The sequence below is a fragment of the Solanum lycopersicum genome, chromosome 6 (genome assembly GCF_036512215.1).
Source record: "Solanum lycopersicum chromosome 6, SLM_r2.1".
Taxonomy (NCBI): domain Eukaryota; kingdom Viridiplantae; phylum Streptophyta; class Magnoliopsida; order Solanales; family Solanaceae; genus Solanum; species Solanum lycopersicum.
This window is the reverse complement of record NC_090805.1, coordinates 49,613,400-49,629,793: the sequence shown is the minus strand read 5'-3', so window position 1 is coordinate 49,629,793 and position 16,394 is coordinate 49,613,400. Positions and strand designations below refer to the sequence as shown.

Here is a 16,394-nt window from a genome sequence, read left to right as displayed (position 1 = left end):
TTTGGAACCCGCCCACCAAATATAAATACCCACCACCCTAAAGAGTACAATTCACCCAAATTCAAAACCCTAGAAACTACATCTTCTTCAAATTTCTCTGTGAAAATGTCTGGTCGTGGAAAGGGAGGCAAGGGATTGGGAAAGGGAGGAGCCAAGAGGCACAGGAAGGTTCTAAGGGACAACATCCAAGGTATCACTAAGCCAGCTATTCGCAGGCTTGCTCGTAGGGGTGGTGTGAAGCGTATCTCTGGTCTCATCTATGAGGAGACCCGTGGAGTGTTGAAGATCTTTTTGGAGAATGTGATTCGTGATTCTGTCACCTACACTGAGCACGCCAGGAGGAAGACTGTCACTGCTATGGATGTTGTCTATGCTCTTAAGAGACAGGGAAGGACTCTCTATGGGTTTGGCGGTTAGATTGGGGTTTGAATGTTGGTGGTAAATGTAGGTTTAGTTTACAATTGCGTATAAGTCTGTCTTGGATCTCTGTAGTGTTGTTCTTATGCTCTAGATGTTGTAATTTCTCATTACAGTATCAATGAACAGTAGATTGATCGTCTTCCTGCTGTTGGATTTATTTTTGTTAATTTGTTGAATTTCATATGTGCAATTCTTCAGATGTTAAAAGAGATGTGGAAATGAGATCTTAAAAGTATTCAATTGTTTATATCAGAAATAAGAGACTGGACATACTAATTGTTGAATCAAGAACAAACTCTTAATACATACGTTACAGAAAGATCTACATCTTCATTAGCGCCTCCTGTTTGTTAGCACCTTCATCTTGATTATCAGGACCAATCTCGCTTCTGCCACTATTACTCATCATTAGAACAGCTTACATGTCACACCACATGTGTAGAGTCTTAATCTAAGAATTTGTTGTCAGAAACTTACAATCTTATAATGAATTCTCCTTCTCTAACAAAAATGCTAGGTTTGACCATTGCAATCTGGAGAAATCGTAAATTCTGTAAGAAAAAAATTAAAAATGAAGAACAAAATCGTTCTTTGGTACTTACAACTTTCGACCCTTGCAGGTTTAATACAGTAAGTGTCGGCTAGGTTTCTGCCATCTTCTTCTACTTGAAGATATGGCTTGTCCTCTGGTACTTCGACATTAAACCTGCATAAATAAAGGTTTGTAACATATGTATATATGCCTCAAGACTGCAGAAAAATGTTTAAGCTCGTTTGTAAAGCCCAATTTCCAAACATGAGACTTACACATTATGAAAGATCCATGTATCTGCAAAATGTACAAGACAAGAAAATGAGCATAGTAAGTTTCTTTGCTTAGTCAATAATATAACAGAGTGCTGAATGAATGATACAAATAGCTGTCAAAATGGAGGATTGAATCTTACATGTCCTCTTTATGAAGTGAATAGTGCAATTTTATCAAAAGAGACAATTCGGAACAGATGAGACCAATTAAGAAGAAATTAATACATTTACTTTGGAGTATCAAAGAAAATGTCTGTAGCCCACAGATGACAGAACCATTTGGTTTGTTGATAACAAATTGCAAGAAATAATGATGCAGTGAGAGTGGGAATCCATACAGAAGTAGCATAGCAATCCCTGATGAATCCAACTCGAGTTCCGCAGCAACGACAATTGATGCAATCATCATCAGGGATTTCATCGTAGTGAAGTATAAAAGACTTGAAAAAGTCTTTTATATCTTGTGTTCTTGTTATAGAAATGGTCCTCTCCTCTTGTTGAGGATTCACTTCTTGAGAAATTAAGTTTCTACTTCCTCTTCTCCTTAGCTTAACACTAATAGCATTCAGACTGTCAAAATGAAACGTTTAATCCAGACCAAGAACCAGGATATGTATTAGCTCTTAATAGCATTCAGACTGTCAGAGTTCGAAAGCAGTAAATATGCTCCAAATATTGCAGATTTAGAGACTTCAAATGAAATAGATACCAAGCCTCGCATATTTGTTACTACAAAATGACCTTATTGCTTTTACCCTTTCTAAAACATTTGCCACATGCTCATAGATTTAGGATAAGAGTAAAAGCCATTGATTCCACAGTTCTCAGCATGTCTGTTAAATTCTAACTTAACACATACTCGCATCAAAAAATAAGCAGCATATAGAGACAGTAGTATCAATGCTCAAACAGGTAAAAAGTTCAATGTCAATTGCTTTGTTCCAACCTGAAGTACTAACATGATCCCCAAATCAAAAAGAGAAAAAGAAATATCACACAATTATACATTAGCATTTTGTAAAGTATGAACTCTATTTCAGAAAGAGTGTATCTTTCTTTACTTTGATCAGCATGAGTAGGCTATCAATGTCTGCATATTCATCAATACGGTCTATTCCGTCGTGGTCTAAGTGTTCTTAGTCTCATTATCCTGTCTAGATGTTGACCACGATTTTGTTCATTAGCGACTCCGTTTTGAACAGCATTAGCACCTCCATCAGGAGCCTGTTCATTAGCAACTCCATTTTGAACAGCATTAGCACCTCCATTAGGATCATGTTCATTCACGACTTCATTTTGAACAGCATTAGCACCTCCATTAGGAGCCTGTTCATTACCGACTCCATTTTGAGCAGCATTAGCACCTCCATTAGGAGCCTGTTCATTCACGACTTCATTTTGAACAGCATTAGCACCTCCATCAGGAGCCTGTTCATTCGCGACTTCATTTTGAACAGCATTAGCACCTCCATTAGGATCATGTTCATTCACGACTTCATTTTGAACAGCATTAGCACCTCCATTAGGAGCCGGTTCATTAGCGACTCTATTTTGAACAGCATTAGTACCTCCATTAGGAGCCGGTTCATTAGCGACTCTATTTTGAACAGCATTAGCACCTCCATTAGGAGCCTGTTCATTCGCGACTTCATTTTGAACAGCATTAGCACCTCCATTAGGATCCTGTCCATTCACGACTTCATTTTGAACAGCATTAGCACCTCCATTAGGAGCCGGTTCATTAGCGACTCTATTTTGAACAGCATTAGCACCTCCATTAGGAGCCGGTTCATTAGCGATTCTATTTTGAACAGCATTAGCACCTCCATTAGGAGCCTGTTCATTCGCGACTTCATTTTGAACAGCATTCGCACCTCCATTAGGATACTGTTCATTCACGACTTCATTTTGAACAACATTAGCACCTCCATTAGGATCCTGTTCATTCGCAACTTCATTTTGAACAGCATTAGCACCTCCATTAGGAGCCTGTTGATTAGCGACTCCAAAGACAACATCATGCAGTGTTCGACCACTCTGGTATATAAGCAGCTCCCTGCCACAAAATATTCATTTGAATAAACACCTTACAAGTCATACTACATTTATTCGTTTACATACACAGACAGTCTCAATTTGCAAATTTGTAATTCGAAACTTACAGTTTCATAAAGTATCTTCCTACTACAAAATAATCCGACTGTTGGATAGTCCTAACCTGAAGAAATCATAAATTCTGTAGTTTAAGAAATATAGAGCAACCAAATCAAATGCTTTTTAATATTAGTAAGTATCTTACAAGTTTCCAGCCGAACCACACTCCACATTGGACACAGTAAGTATTGAGTAGGGTATTTCCATCACGTTGTTCTAGATGACCTCGGTGGTTAATTATTGCCCTATAATGAAACCTACATATAATACACAAACCTCAGAAAAAAGCTTAGGCAAATCACAATTTCATAAATCACAAAAAATAAGCAATTTCTGAAATCATGAGACTTACAATCTATTAATGTACCCTCCATACACTAAGTCATCCGCCTGCAACGTGTACAAGACAAGATCATGAACATAATGAGTCAAGAATTAAGCCAAATTGATGCAGAGAGAATCCTCACATTAGGAATGAAGTCCTCGATGAATGCAACTCGAGTTTCGCAGAAATAGCAAAGGATGAAATCATGCATGCTGATTAGATGATCGGAAACTCCAAAAGTGGACATTGTGGATCACAGAACAAATTTTCTTCAACAAAGAACAAAGTGGAAGAACTTAGCTTGGAGCTGAACCGATGGAAAATGAGAATTCAAGAAAGGAGAAAAATGTAAATATAGAAAAGCCACTTCTTGATTCTTGAATCCAAATTCACTGTTAATCAGAAAGGAGGGAAATCCAACTAAATTCTATTTTTACTTATATCTTCAAATACGCATGCACAATAAAGAAAAATAATTAATGTCAGTTGATAGCTAGAAAATAAAAGCAAGTTACTTATAGGGTGCGTTTGTTACGAAGGAAAATATTTTTCATGGAAAATGTTTTTCTCAAAAACAAGTAAATATTAAACTTATTTTCTCATGTTTGATTAGTGAGTAGAAAATATTTTTCGGAACTGATTTTTAGTGTTTGATTTATGAATGAAAAATGTTTTTAAGAGATATTTTTTATTTTTACTAAAGTAGAAAATTTATGAAATTGAAAATATTTTTTTAAATGGAGTGGAGGGGCAGGGGAGAGGGTAGGACTGAAAAATAAAAATTTGAATTTGATAATATTTTTAACAAACAATCTTTTTTGGGTTGGGTGGGTGGTAGGGGGCTGGCGGGAGGGAGGTAGGAGTTTAAAAATAAAAATTTAAAATTGAAAATATTTTTAAAAAGTAAAATTAATCTTTTCGGGAGGGGGTGGGGTTGGCGGGGGCTGGCCGGTGGTGGGTGGGTAAGTGGGGGGTCAGGGATCAGGTGAAAAAATATTTTTTTAAATTGATGTTTTTTCCCAAAAAAAATGTAATTTGAAATTAGAGGAGAGTTTTAGAAAATGTTTTCCTTAATTTTTGAAGAAAAGTCATTTTCCTTAATTTTGAGGAAAATGAGTTGATTTGAAAAACATTTTCCAAAACTTTTATTCCAACCAAACATGAGAAAATTAGAAAACTTTTTTTGAAAAATATTTTCCTTCATACCAAAAACACTCACAATGTACTTCTTTCTTTTAGATGTCATGTTGAGTTTTTTAAGGGTGTGCTCGGTATGATTGAAAATGTTTTCCTTCAAAATAACTAATTTATTTTCTCATTATAGATTGGTGAGCAGAAAGTAAAAAACAATTTGCATTGAAATTGAAACAAACTTTTTTTTTGAGGGGATGTTGTGGGGTGAAAATAAAATTTGGAAGTTAAAAGTATTTTTTAAAAACAAACATTAAATTTTTATTCTTTTTTGGGGGGAGGGGTGCGGGGTAAGGGGTGGGGTAAAGAAAAATTGAAGTTGAAAAATATTTTTAAAAATAAGTTTCAAATTTATTTTTTCAACAAAAAAATTGTAATTTGAAGTTGGATGAAAGTTTTAAAAAAAAATTTCGTCAAGTTTTGAAGAAAAGTCATTTTCATTAAATTTGAGGAAAATGAGTTGATTTGAAAAATATGTTACGCAACCAAACATGAGAAAATTGGAAACATTTTTCCGAAAAATGTTTTCCTTCATACCAATCACAATCTAAGAGTCAAATTGACTAATTTTCAAAGCTAAATTAAATTATATCAATTCGATTATTTTAAATTAAATTTTAGAAATTCAAAACTATACGAAAAATACTATAAATTATATTTTTTCATATCAGTATGAAATAAAAAATGCATCTTAAAATATTGACTCTTAAAAAGAAACTACGACAACCGAAAAAGAAGAAGTATGGTTTACCCTCAATGACGAGAGGCTTTTTGAGGGAAAACGTCACGATTTAGATTAAAATGGACAATATCAGAAAAATTGAAATCAACCAATTTTCTTTTACATAATTAGTAATTCCTCCGTCCAATAATAATTGTCTACTATACTATTTTGAATGTTCAACAATACTTGTTCATTTAATGAAATCAATGTATAGTTTTATATTTAGCTTCTAATTTTCCCTTCTCATTAATTATAGTCAATTTTCTAATATATACTTTTAACACGTTATATTTATCATATATATTCAAATGGTGATTAATAAAATTACCACTCAATTTATAATTTTCTTTAATAATGTGTAAAGTTAAAAGTGAACAAGTATTATAAGATAAAAGAATAGTTATTAACAAAGTAGGAAAATCTATTAACATCCCTAGATCTCTCTCACACGGATCAGATTCCTTCCAATCTAACGGTTAATATTCAGTTTCCACTTTTCACATGGATCACCATTACTATCCGTCGATCACCAAGTAAATCCCCAAATATTGAGCGGCTACGATTGATTTTCCGTCACATTTCAAACCCGTCCACCAAATATAAATATCCACCACCCAAAAGAGCTCAATTCACCCAATTTCAAAACCCTAGAAACTTCATCCTCTTCAAATTTCTCTGTGAAAATGTCTGGTCGTGGAAAGGGAGGAAAGGGATTGGGAAAGGGAGGAGCCAAGAGGCACAGGAAGGTTCTAAGAGACAATATCCAGGGTATCACTAAGCCAGCTATTCGCAGGCTTGCTCGTAGGGGTGGTGTGAAGCGTATCTCTGGTCTAATCTATGAGGAGACCCGTGGAGTGTTGAAGATCTTTTTGGAGAATGTGATTCGTGATTCTGTAACCTACACTGAGCACGCCAGGAGGAAGACTGTTACTGCTATGGATGTTGTCTATGCCCTCAAGAGACAGGGAAGGACACTCTATGGGTTTGGTGGTTAGATCAGTTGTTAGGCGCATTAGATGTAGATCTAATGTTAATTTCTGCTGTTTCTGTGATTTGGTATCTCTGTAACTGTTCGTAAGCTCTAGATATTGTAATTTCTCATTACATATTCAATGAACAAAGCTCAGTTTCTACAAATTACAACAGATATCCTCCAGTTGACTAATATCGTTGTTAATTGGTTAAAATCACCTAGTGTTTAAGCATTAGCTTTGTTGCCAATATCTAATCTTCATGTTCTCTTTACCGTGTTTTAATTTAGATTGCTGGTTTCAAATCTTAGTTGATAACCTTTGATTTGTTGCGTTAATAACAATTTGAAGAAAGTGAAAGAGTTCATAGTGCAGCTAATTTCAAAATTTGCCTGATCGTTAGATCTCATCAGTTGGTCATCTTTGGGATATTTGATTTGATTGAGTTTAATTTTGTTTTGGTAACCTAAATAGTGACATTATTTTTGATAAGACAAGACGATAAGACAAGAAAAATATAGTTTACATAATAGAGAGTAAAAGCTATAGCGAAAACAATTCATTTTAGCTCTTAAAAGTACTTAATTATTTTATTGAAATAAAAATAAGTCCTGAAAAGCCTAGAAACATTTCAGGCTTATATGAAGCTGCAAAGGTTTCAAGATGTAGTTGGTTATCGCGTCATTCTAACGCTAGAGGTCTCCGATTCAAGTTTTGGTGAAGCCAATTTCCCTTAAAGAAGTTGGTTTTCATATGTGTAGATTGCGCGTAGCATTAGCAAGTTGTTCAGCAGTACCTCCGTCTTGATCCATGGGAGCATGCTCAACATTGGCGTGTCCATTCTGTTCATTAGCAAAAAGTTCATAAAGAACTTGATCGATATCAGCAGCAGTTCCATCTTGTTCTTGATAAATCATGCGATAACCACCCCAATAAACAAGTTTCTCCCTGCAACAAATTAAAACGCCTTTTACAAGTCGTATCACATCTAGTTACATTTTGCACTTATGTAAGGAACTTACAAATTCATCAAGAACCTTCCTTCCATAATTTCCTGGGATGGTCGGGGCACAGCAATCTATAGAAATGAATGAATTTTGTTAACTGCAAATTCTATCGTTAATGGAAAGGAAATTTGGGGATCTTACAAGTTTTAACCCAAGTAGCATTCCACATTGGACACAGTAAACATCAGCAACATTATTGCCATTTACATGGCGAATATAATTCGCATTGTTGAGGAACCTCACATTGAACCTGCATAGACGCACAACATATAAAATGTTTCCATATACATATAAATGTTTAAATTTTCCAAATTGCATCAACTCTTGAGACTTACACACTCTTAAAGACCCCTGTTCTACCATTTTGCACCTGCAAAAGGAACCAGACAAAAACATTTACCAAAACAAGTTTTTGTGCTTAATTAAGCAAGTGAATAACAACAATAACAAATCTCACAAGTAAATTGTAAATCTGTCAAAATTTTACACAGACCTTGCACGTTTTCGTGAAGATAGAGAGGTTGTTTTCAAATACTTTACTAATTGAAAATGTAGTAAAGTAAAATTTATCAAATAATTACAAATTATCCTAAATGCAGAGTTTTCACAAATCTACAAGAAAAATTCATGGCTAGCCGTAAACATCATAAACACCAAAATCCATAAAGAAATGAAATTGATAAATTATGTGAAAGAAAATCTCAGAATATTCAAAATTGAAAGAAAAAACAGATGTAGACAGAATGATGAGAAAAATTTGTACGATATCAATGTGATCATCAACAAATCCAACTTGGGTATTGCATGAATTACAATAGATTATATCCTCGTCAAGAAAACGATTATCTATGTAACTAATCACCACCATTGTATCAACTTTGTAAATCAACAACCTCTTACAGAACAAACAACAAAATGGAGAAAAAAGATCAAAGATAATTCATTGCTGAGAATAAGTGAAAAAAGATTAACTGAGAATGATTCTTTTATATTGAATTTTTACTCTTTTAGATTGGAATGACATAAATATAATTAATGTTTTTGTTCTTCTTCTATTTAGTTCACTTATGACAGATAAAGTTACTAGTTTGAAGATTTGACTAATAATTTTTTTTTGTTGGTTATAGCATATGTGCGCCTTGCATGTGTAGTCTACAATATTGGTCAAACTTTTATTTAAACGTAATAATTTCTCAATGTAAATAATAAACATAGTAGTAATTACGCAATTATGATATTTAGTAATATTATAGGAATTGTAAGTCACTACTTAAAAAAGAATATTGAAATACAAGTTTTAGCGTACGCGCCCCTTGCACGTGTAGTCGATGGTTATAGCCAAATTTTTATTTAACTGTTCGATGTAATAATAAACAGTTACCAAACAAGTTGTTTTTGTACTTGATCAAATTTTACAAATAGTTGTTGAAATTAAACAATCCTCACAACAACAACAAATCTCACAAATAAATTATAAATTTGTCAAAATTATACACAGACTTTGCACGCTTTCGTGGAGATAAAAAAGCTATTTTCAAATACTTTAATAACTAAAATCGCAGTGAAGTAAAATTTATCAAAATAATTCTACATTATACTAAATGCAAAGTTTTCACAGATCTACAAGAAAAATGCATGGCTAATGGTAAACATCATTGACACCATTCACATTGTAAAAAAAAAAAAACATAAAAAAGGAAATTGATAAAACATGTGAAGAAAAACTCATTATATTCAAAAATGAAAGAAAAAATATATGCAGAGAGATTGATGAGAAAAATTTGTACCATGTCAATGTGATCATCAACAAATCCAACTTGGGTATTGCATGAATTACAATAGATTAAATCCTCTTCATGAAAACGATCATTTATGTAACTAATCACCATTACTGTATCAACTTTGTCAATCAACAATCTCTTACAGAACAAAGAACAAAATGGAGAAAAAAGATCAAAGATAATTCATTGCTGAGATAATTGAAAAAAGATTAACTGAGAATGGTTTTTTATATTGAATTTGTCACTCTTTAAGATTGGAATGACATAAATATAATTAATATTTTTGTTCTTCTTTTATTCACTTCACTTATGACAGATAGAATTGCAATTTTGAAGATTTGACTAATAATTTCTTTTGTCATAATATATGTGTGTCTCGCACGTGTAGTTTACAATATTAATCAAACTTATATTTAAACGTAATAATTTCTCATTGCAAATAATAGTTATAATTGTAGTAATTATGTAATTATGATAATTATTAATATCATAGGAGTTGTAGGTCACTACTAAAAAAAGATTATAAAAATAAAAGTTTAGCGTATGTGCCCCTCGCACGTGAAGTCTATTGTTATGGTCAAATATTTATTTAAATGTTCGATGTAATAAATAATGTACCTTATACACTAGAGTGAGAAAAGAAAGTAGAGTAGAACAAAAAGGATTGTGAAGAGGTACTTCTATAGTGAAAAAATAGTTCTTGAAAGTTAGAGGAGGAATTAATTAAGAAGAACAATCAAGGTTTAGAGTGAATAAAATTCACCATTTCTTTGGCCTGGTCTCAGATGGAATTTGATGGAGACTTGCCCAGTAGACTTACCCTTTTCAATTTCAATAATCTTTGTTTTTCGTGGACTCGTCACTTTTGGGCCAGTAAATGTAATTGTAGATTTCTAATTTTAGTTATAAAATAAAGACCCAACTGGGTCAAAATTTTAATTTTTTTAAAAAAAATAATTTATGACCGTTAAAAATAATTAGATGGACATAAATATAATTAATGTTGTTTTCTTCTTTTATTCACTTCACTAATGACAGATAAAGTTGCAATTTAACTACGTCACTCTTGTAAAAGTTTCACTATCATTTTTTTTTAAAAAAATACTAATATTATCGCACGTGTGCCTCAAATATATAGTTTACAATTTTGGTCCAACTGATAATTAAACATAATAATTGTTAGACCAAAGAGTATTCACTACTGAGAATAAATGAAAAAATTTAATTAATGGGTTTTTTCTTTTATTTACTTCACTTATAACAATTTAACTACTTGTTATAGGTTTATAGCACACGTGTCTCGCACGTGTAGTCTATTTTATTGGTCAAATTTATATTTAAACGTAATAATTTCTCAATGTAAATAATAAATGTAAGTGTAGTAATTACGTAATAATAATTTGCAATAGTATAGGAATCTTGGTCACAATTAATTTTTTTAAAGAAACTATCAGTTTTAGAGTATGTGTATTTCGCCGTGTAGTCTATAGTTGTGGCCAGACTTATATTTAAATTCTCAATGTAATAACAAGAATGTACCTCATAAAAGAGAGTAGAGTAGAACAAACAGGAATAAAAAGATGTATTTTTGCAATGAAAATCAGTCTTTGAATCTTTGAAAGTAATTTCTTACATTAAAACATATTAGATGGACATTAATATAGTTAAATGTTTATTTTCTTATTTTATTCACTTCACTCGTGAAAGATAAAGTTGAAATTTATTTATGTGATTTTCTTGAATATTTCACCAATAATTTTTTTGATAAAATACTACATTTTAATGTATGTGCACCTTGTACATGTCGTTTACGATTATATCAAACTTATATTTAAATGTAATAATTTCTCAATGGAAGTAATAAACGTAAGTGTAGTAATTACGTAATTATTATAATTTATACTATTATAGAAATTGTAGTTCACTAATTGAAAACAAATTATAAAAAATATCAGTTTTAGCTTAAGCGCCCCTCGCACGTGTAGTCTATGGTTATGGTTAAATTTTTATTTAGATGTTCAATGTAATAATAAATAATGTAACTTACACAATAGAGTGAGCAAAGAGAGTAGAGTAGAAAAAAGCGGATTGAGAAGAGATACATTTTTACTGAAAAAATCAATTCTTGAATCTTGAAAGTAATTTCTTACCATTAACAATAATTAGATGGACATAAATATAGTTAATGTTTTTTTCTTCTTCTATTCACTTCACTTGTGACAAATAGAATTGCAGTTTACCTATGTCACTCTTGTAAAAGTTTCACTAAATCTTTTTTTATATATATAAAAATAATAATTTGGCGGACATGGCAGTTATAATTAAACATAATAATTGCTAGATCAAAGATTATTTACTGTTGAGATTAAATGAAAAAAGACTAACTGAGAATGGTTCTTTTATATTGAATTTGCCGCTCTTTTAGATTGAATTGACATAAATATAATTAATGTTTCTGATATTCTTTTATTCACTTTACTTATGAAAGATAAAGCTGCAGTTTAATCATGTGACTCTTATGAAGATTTGACTATTAATTATTTTTTGTTATAGCATACATGCGCCTCATATGTAGTCTACAATATTGATCAAACTTATATTTAAACGTAATAATTTCTAATCGTAAATAATAGCTTTAAGTGTAGTAATTTCGTAATTATGATAATTAGTAATATCATAGGAATTGTAGGTCACTACATAAAAAAGATTATAAAAATAAAAGGTTAGCGTATGTGCCCTTCGCACATTTAGTCCATTGTTATGATCAATTTTTTATTTAAATATTCAATGTAATAATAAATAATGTACCTTACACAATAGAGTGAGAAAAGAGAATAGAGTAGAAAGAGAGGATTGAGAAGAGGTACTTTTATAGTGAAAAATCAGTTCTTGAAAGTTAAAGGAGGAATATAAGAAGAACAATCAGGGTTTAGAGGGAATAAAACTCACCATTTCTTTGGCCTGGTCTCAGATAAAATTTGATGGAGACTTCCCAAATTTGCAGAAAAAGAGGGTTGTTTGCCTAGTAGACTTGCCCTTTTCAATTTCTACGATCTTTGTTTTTAGTGGGCTGGTCACTTTTGAGCCAGTGAATGTAGTTCTAGATTTCTAATTTTAATTATAAAATAAAGACCCAACTGGATCTAGATATGTATATTTTTGCTATCTAAATGAAAAGAGAGCCTCACAAAATTTGTTATATATATCAAATATATATGAATCACACTATATACGTCTATTTTGTAATAACCACACTTGGCCCAATGGACTGGTTATCCCTCGGAAGTCCAGATTCAAAAAAACTAGCCCACCCTTAGTATAAGGTTAAATTCGTCAATAAAATTCTTGAGTACAACCGCTAAAGCATAAATCACCGTTTTTGGTTTATTATACTTGCCTAGGGATAGTTGAAGGTGAATTTGTGCAACAATGGCGTGGAGATCAAATCTCTCTCGGAACCTGAAGGAGCTTCGCATCCTCTTCTCTCCATCCTCATCTGAAAGTGCTGCGACTAGGTATTTTCACAATTTTTATGAGTACTGCGATGAAATGTAGTTGATTGATTGATTGATAGAGTGATAAGTTAATTCCGAGTAATTTGTTTCATCTTTTATGTAGGGCGTTCATTGAGAAGAATTACAGAGATCTCAAGACCCAAAACCCCAAATTACCTATTTTGATTCGTGAGGCCAGTTCAATCGAGCCTCAGCTCTGGGCGAGATATGGTAATTATTTCGGTTTTCTTATACCTCTGCAGAATCTTACCCAGCTTTGCATATTGAAATTCTGATTACTCAATTCACACACAAAAAAATTGTTCCTTTGCGTTTGACTGGTAGCATTTTCATTGTTTTTGTTACATTTTCATTTTTCCTAGGTCCAGCTTAATTGAAACTTATAAGCAGACTTTTGGTAAATAACCTATTAACATTTGATCAGGTAAGGGATTGATAGAAATCTTATTCCTAAATTGCATAATGAAGTTCACATCAAAACAAATAAGCACGAAGGAGTCATATGCGACTCTAAAGAAATATTCTATGATGATGTAACAGATGTAGTGAGAGTGATTAAGATTTGAGTATAATGAATTGACTTGTAAAATTAGGTCTGACCTCTAGTTCCAGGGGAGAAGGATTGTTCAAGTCTTATAATGAGACCACCCATCTCATTAACGTAAGACTTTCTTCATTCTTCAAATGGACCTTACCGTGGTTAGGCATGTAGAATATCTCGTTTTCTCATAATGATACTCAATCCGTTCTAATTTTATATATCCTTTCCTCTTTGGGATGTTTCCAGTCAAGCCTATCCACTCATTTGTTCTAAACCAGAGTTTCTAGTTTCAAGATCGTGCTTTTAGTAAGCGTGTGGTGAGATGTTCCAAGCATGGTATCTACTGATTTTGCCATTGCTATGATTCAAAGGATTCACCGTTATTTGACACCATTGCAAATGTTTGCTACGTTCTCCTATGGACAAATTTGATGAAGTGTAATTTTCAGTTTTCTTTAAAGTCAGTATATTTCAAATCTGATGTAGTCAGTTGTTTTGAGTGATCTTTACCCTGTTCCTGTGGTTTGAACTTCTATTCATGGATTTTACTTTTTTAAATGCTTATAGACCTGGGAGTTGAAAGGGGCATCAGACTGGAGGGATTGACCGAGGAGCAAATCTCAAAGGCACTTGAGGACCTTGGAAAAGTAGGGGCATCCCTTAAATCTTGATGGCATTGGATCTGCAGAATTGTATTTCTTTGCATTCAGCACTTTGTAGAGTTCTGTCCTCACATTGTGCTTTCTAAAATAATCTTTTGGTGCAAGTTATCATGAATCAAAAAACCGTTCATAAACCTGGAATCCTGGGTATTTTGGCTTTTATTTGCTGTTGAAATGAAAATGTTTGAAATCGTTTGTTGCTAGCATTAGAAGTTTAACGTTATTCCTTCTATGCATTTAATCTTGTTGCGGTTGAAAATTTTGTAGTCCCAGTTTGTTTCTTGTACTCTTATAATGTGAGTTGACTAATCTATGCGTAGAGATAGCACTTAGGCAAATGAAAAGCTGCTAGCTATATACTCCAATCTTGTGTACTAAGGTAGAAATGAAATCTGAAGAAGAAATTGATCTTCAATTAAGGAATTTCCAGGAGGTAAGCCTAGATTTATAGTCTTGACTCATGAGTTTGAGAGAATTGACATGTTTACAATCTTCCTCTTTACATATAAAGAGGAGACAGTATAGGAAATATGGGAATTCTGCCCTCTGCCTGAAATATTGATATTTAAGCTCTGCAAGTTTCACCCACTCTTTGTTGAGCAACTGCTAGCACCAGTAATGCTAATGAAGAGATCTCATTTTTAGTCTTGATAAGCAGAATAGCTTGACTACAGGCAATTCCAAACTCCCCAATATAAGCCTTTCTGTCAATCTACTTGACTAAGGCTGAGAACCCAAGAAAATAGCCAGGTTGGTCCTTGATATCATCTCATATGCTGCGGAAAACGAATCGACATCTTGATGTGATACAGCCCTTTCGATTTTAGTTGGGAAAGAACGCTGAAACTAGGGAGTTCTTTCGCAGAGACAGGGGAAAACAATCATTCAATGAGGTATAATATATACTGTGTGGTACAGTTACAGTTTCGGAGCTTCACCAGGTTCCGGAAAATAAAATATAGTGGTTCAGTATCAAATAACCGGGATAAATGTAAGGATGTAAAAGTCAAGTTGGATAGACTATAATGGGTTATTCTGGTTATGGTGTTTATGGGTGTAGTTTAGACTCCATGAAATCATGATTTTGTAGCATATTAATCTCACATTTGCAACATAACCATGTCTTTTCTTGCGACTGGATCCTCTTCAATCTGGAAGGGGTTGAAAAAAGGGATCATGTCAGATAATTTTGCTCGTTCATGGAATTTTACAAATTTCCATCCCAGTAGAGTCTCGCATGTGTTACAGTAGACATCCGCGACTGTGTGAGGACCAAGTTGCCTTACATGCACATTCATCTTTCCCAGAACAAACAAAATTGAAGCAGAGATGGGTGATGCAAGTTGTGAGTTATGAAGAGGTTTAATAGAACGTGGAAAAAGGAGTTACTCTGTTGAAAATGAAAGATGAACAGGTTTGAGAGAAGGGGAAAAAGAGGAGTGTTATTATCAACTGATGAAAAGAGAACTATAAATAGCATCTTCTTGATAAAATACAGGAAATTTCTAGTATTAGAAATTAGACTTTGACTACATGTATCAATCTTTCCCAGTAATTCAAAGGCATAGTATTTAAGGGACAAATGCCATTGGAACATAAAAGCTGCCAATTCAATTCAACTTCTCTTTGATTTCAGAAGAATTTTTAGGGTGAATTAATGTGCAAGATTTGACATAAAAAGGTGTGTTTGGTACCAAGAAAAAAAAAATCTTGGTAAACAAATAGATTTTTAAAATTTAATGTAATTAGCATATATCTCGCATACCAAATATACGAGCGAGATAAAGAGAGTCATAAGCAAGATAGAAAGGAGGCGAGGGCGCGAGATTTGTCTCTGTATTCTAAATACATGCAAATCTACTTGAATATAGTGTATCTAGAACAGATTAATCTAATTTTGAGTTCATATATTTCGAGATACATGTATATGGACATACTACAATTTGGTAAGAATCATGTATTACAACATAATGTGTATTTAAATAGTTAGATTATACATTAATGAGATTATGTTTAGTTATCTTTAAATAAAAAGTTTGGCCAATAGGCACAAACATGACCCTGCCATGATCAAGCCTCAAGGGTTTATATTAGTTAGCCGGGACTAATAAGCCGTAGTTCTCAAAGGACTTAAAATCAGATTTCAATTCTAATATATTAAATTTTAAAAAAAAAAGGAAATTCAAATTTTAAAATTTTTCTTTTGAATGGGGAAGTCGGGTAAGGCATATGATTGGGTAAAAAAAAATTACTTGAAAAATATTTTTCTCAATTTTCAGAGTAACATCATTTACTT

At 32.7% G+C, this 16,394-nt stretch overlaps 5 protein-coding genes across 5 annotated transcripts; 3 read left to right on the top strand and 2 right to left on the bottom strand.

Annotated features, from left to right (window-relative positions):
- Positions 1-53: 53 nt before the first annotated feature.
- LOC112941716 (uncharacterized) lies at positions 54-4,173 on the bottom strand. Its single transcript, XM_026031722.2, has 5 exons — positions 3,849-4,173; positions 3,734-3,771; positions 3,527-3,638; positions 3,390-3,445; positions 54-3,283 (listed from the first exon to the last, which is right to left on the bottom strand). Exons 1-5 carry the CDS (start codon positions 3,951-3,953, stop codon positions 2,329-2,331), a joined length of 1,266 nt encoding a protein of 421 aa, XP_025887507.1. The 5' UTR covers positions 3,954-4,173; the 3' UTR covers positions 54-2,328.
- Positions 106-561, top strand: LOC138349012 (histone H4). The gene has a single exon (XM_069298839.1). It carries the CDS (start codon positions 106-108, stop codon positions 415-417), a length of 312 nt encoding a protein of 103 aa, XP_069154940.1. The 3' UTR covers positions 418-561.
- Positions 4,174-6,237: 2,064 nt separating the features above from the next.
- Positions 6,238-6,758, top strand: LOC101252889 (histone H4). The gene has a single exon (XM_026031744.2). The coding sequence runs from the start codon at positions 6,305-6,307 to the stop codon at positions 6,614-6,616; it is 312 nt and encodes a 103-aa protein (XP_025887529.2). The 5' UTR covers positions 6,238-6,304; the 3' UTR covers positions 6,617-6,758.
- A 339-nt stretch (positions 6,759-7,097) lies between these two features.
- On the bottom strand, positions 7,098-12,463 carry LOC104648003 (protein yippee-like At3g08990). Its single transcript, XM_019214433.3, has 5 exons — positions 12,330-12,463; positions 7,935-7,969; positions 7,741-7,849; positions 7,615-7,670; positions 7,098-7,540 (listed from the first exon to the last, which is right to left on the bottom strand). The coding sequence occupies exons 1-5, from the start codon at positions 12,330-12,332 to the stop codon at positions 7,342-7,344; spliced, it is 402 nt and encodes a 133-aa protein (XP_019069978.2). The 5' UTR covers positions 12,333-12,463; the 3' UTR covers positions 7,098-7,341.
- Positions 12,464-12,607: 144 nt separating this feature from the next.
- On the top strand, positions 12,608-14,301 carry LOC101252593 (NADH dehydrogenase [ubiquinone] 1 alpha subcomplex subunit 2). Its single transcript, XM_004241193.5, has 3 exons — positions 12,608-12,895; positions 12,999-13,105; positions 14,004-14,301. Exons 1-3 carry the CDS (start codon positions 12,810-12,812, stop codon positions 14,105-14,107), a joined length of 297 nt encoding a protein of 98 aa, XP_004241241.1. The 5' UTR covers positions 12,608-12,809; the 3' UTR covers positions 14,108-14,301.
- Positions 14,302-16,394: the final 2,093 nt, after the last annotated feature.

Excerpts from the sequence above, each read along its gene's own strand:
- LOC138349012 (XM_069298839.1), top strand. The coding sequence starts at position 106 with ATGTCTGGTCGTGGAAAGGGAGGCAAGGGATTGGGAAAGGGAGGAGCC.
- LOC112941716 (XM_026031722.2), bottom strand. The coding sequence starts at position 3,953 with ATGTCCACTTTTGGAGTTTCCGATCATCTAATCAGCATGCATGATTTC. Across the intron at positions 3,639-3,733 it reads GGAGGGTACATTAATAGATT|GTTTCATTATAGGGCAATAA; the intron begins GTAAGTCTCATG and ends TATTATATGTAG. Across the intron at positions 3,284-3,389 it reads GGAAGATACTTTATGAAACT|GGAGCTGCTTATATACCAGA; the intron begins GTAAGTTTCGAA and ends ATTTTGTGGCAG.
- LOC101252889 (XM_026031744.2), top strand. The coding sequence starts at position 6,305 with ATGTCTGGTCGTGGAAAGGGAGGAAAGGGATTGGGAAAGGGAGGAGCC.
- LOC104648003 (XM_019214433.3), bottom strand. Across the intron at positions 7,850-7,934 it reads ACAGGGGTCTTTAAGAGTGT|GTTCAATGTGAGGTTCCTCA; the intron begins GTAAGTCTCAAG and ends GCGTCTATGCAG. Across the intron at positions 7,541-7,614 it reads GGAAGGTTCTTGATGAATTT|GGAGAAACTTGTTTATTGGG; the intron begins GTAAGTTCCTTA and ends AATTTGTTGCAG.
- LOC101252593 (XM_004241193.5), top strand. The coding sequence starts at position 12,810 with ATGGCGTGGAGATCAAATCTCTCTCGGAACCTGAAGGAGCTTCGCATC. Across the intron at positions 12,896-12,998 it reads TCTGAAAGTGCTGCGACTAG|GGCGTTCATTGAGAAGAATT; the intron begins GTATTTTCACAA and ends TCTTTTATGTAG. Across the intron at positions 13,106-14,003 it reads TCAGCTCTGGGCGAGATATG|ACCTGGGAGTTGAAAGGGGC; the intron begins GTAATTATTTCG and ends AAATGCTTATAG.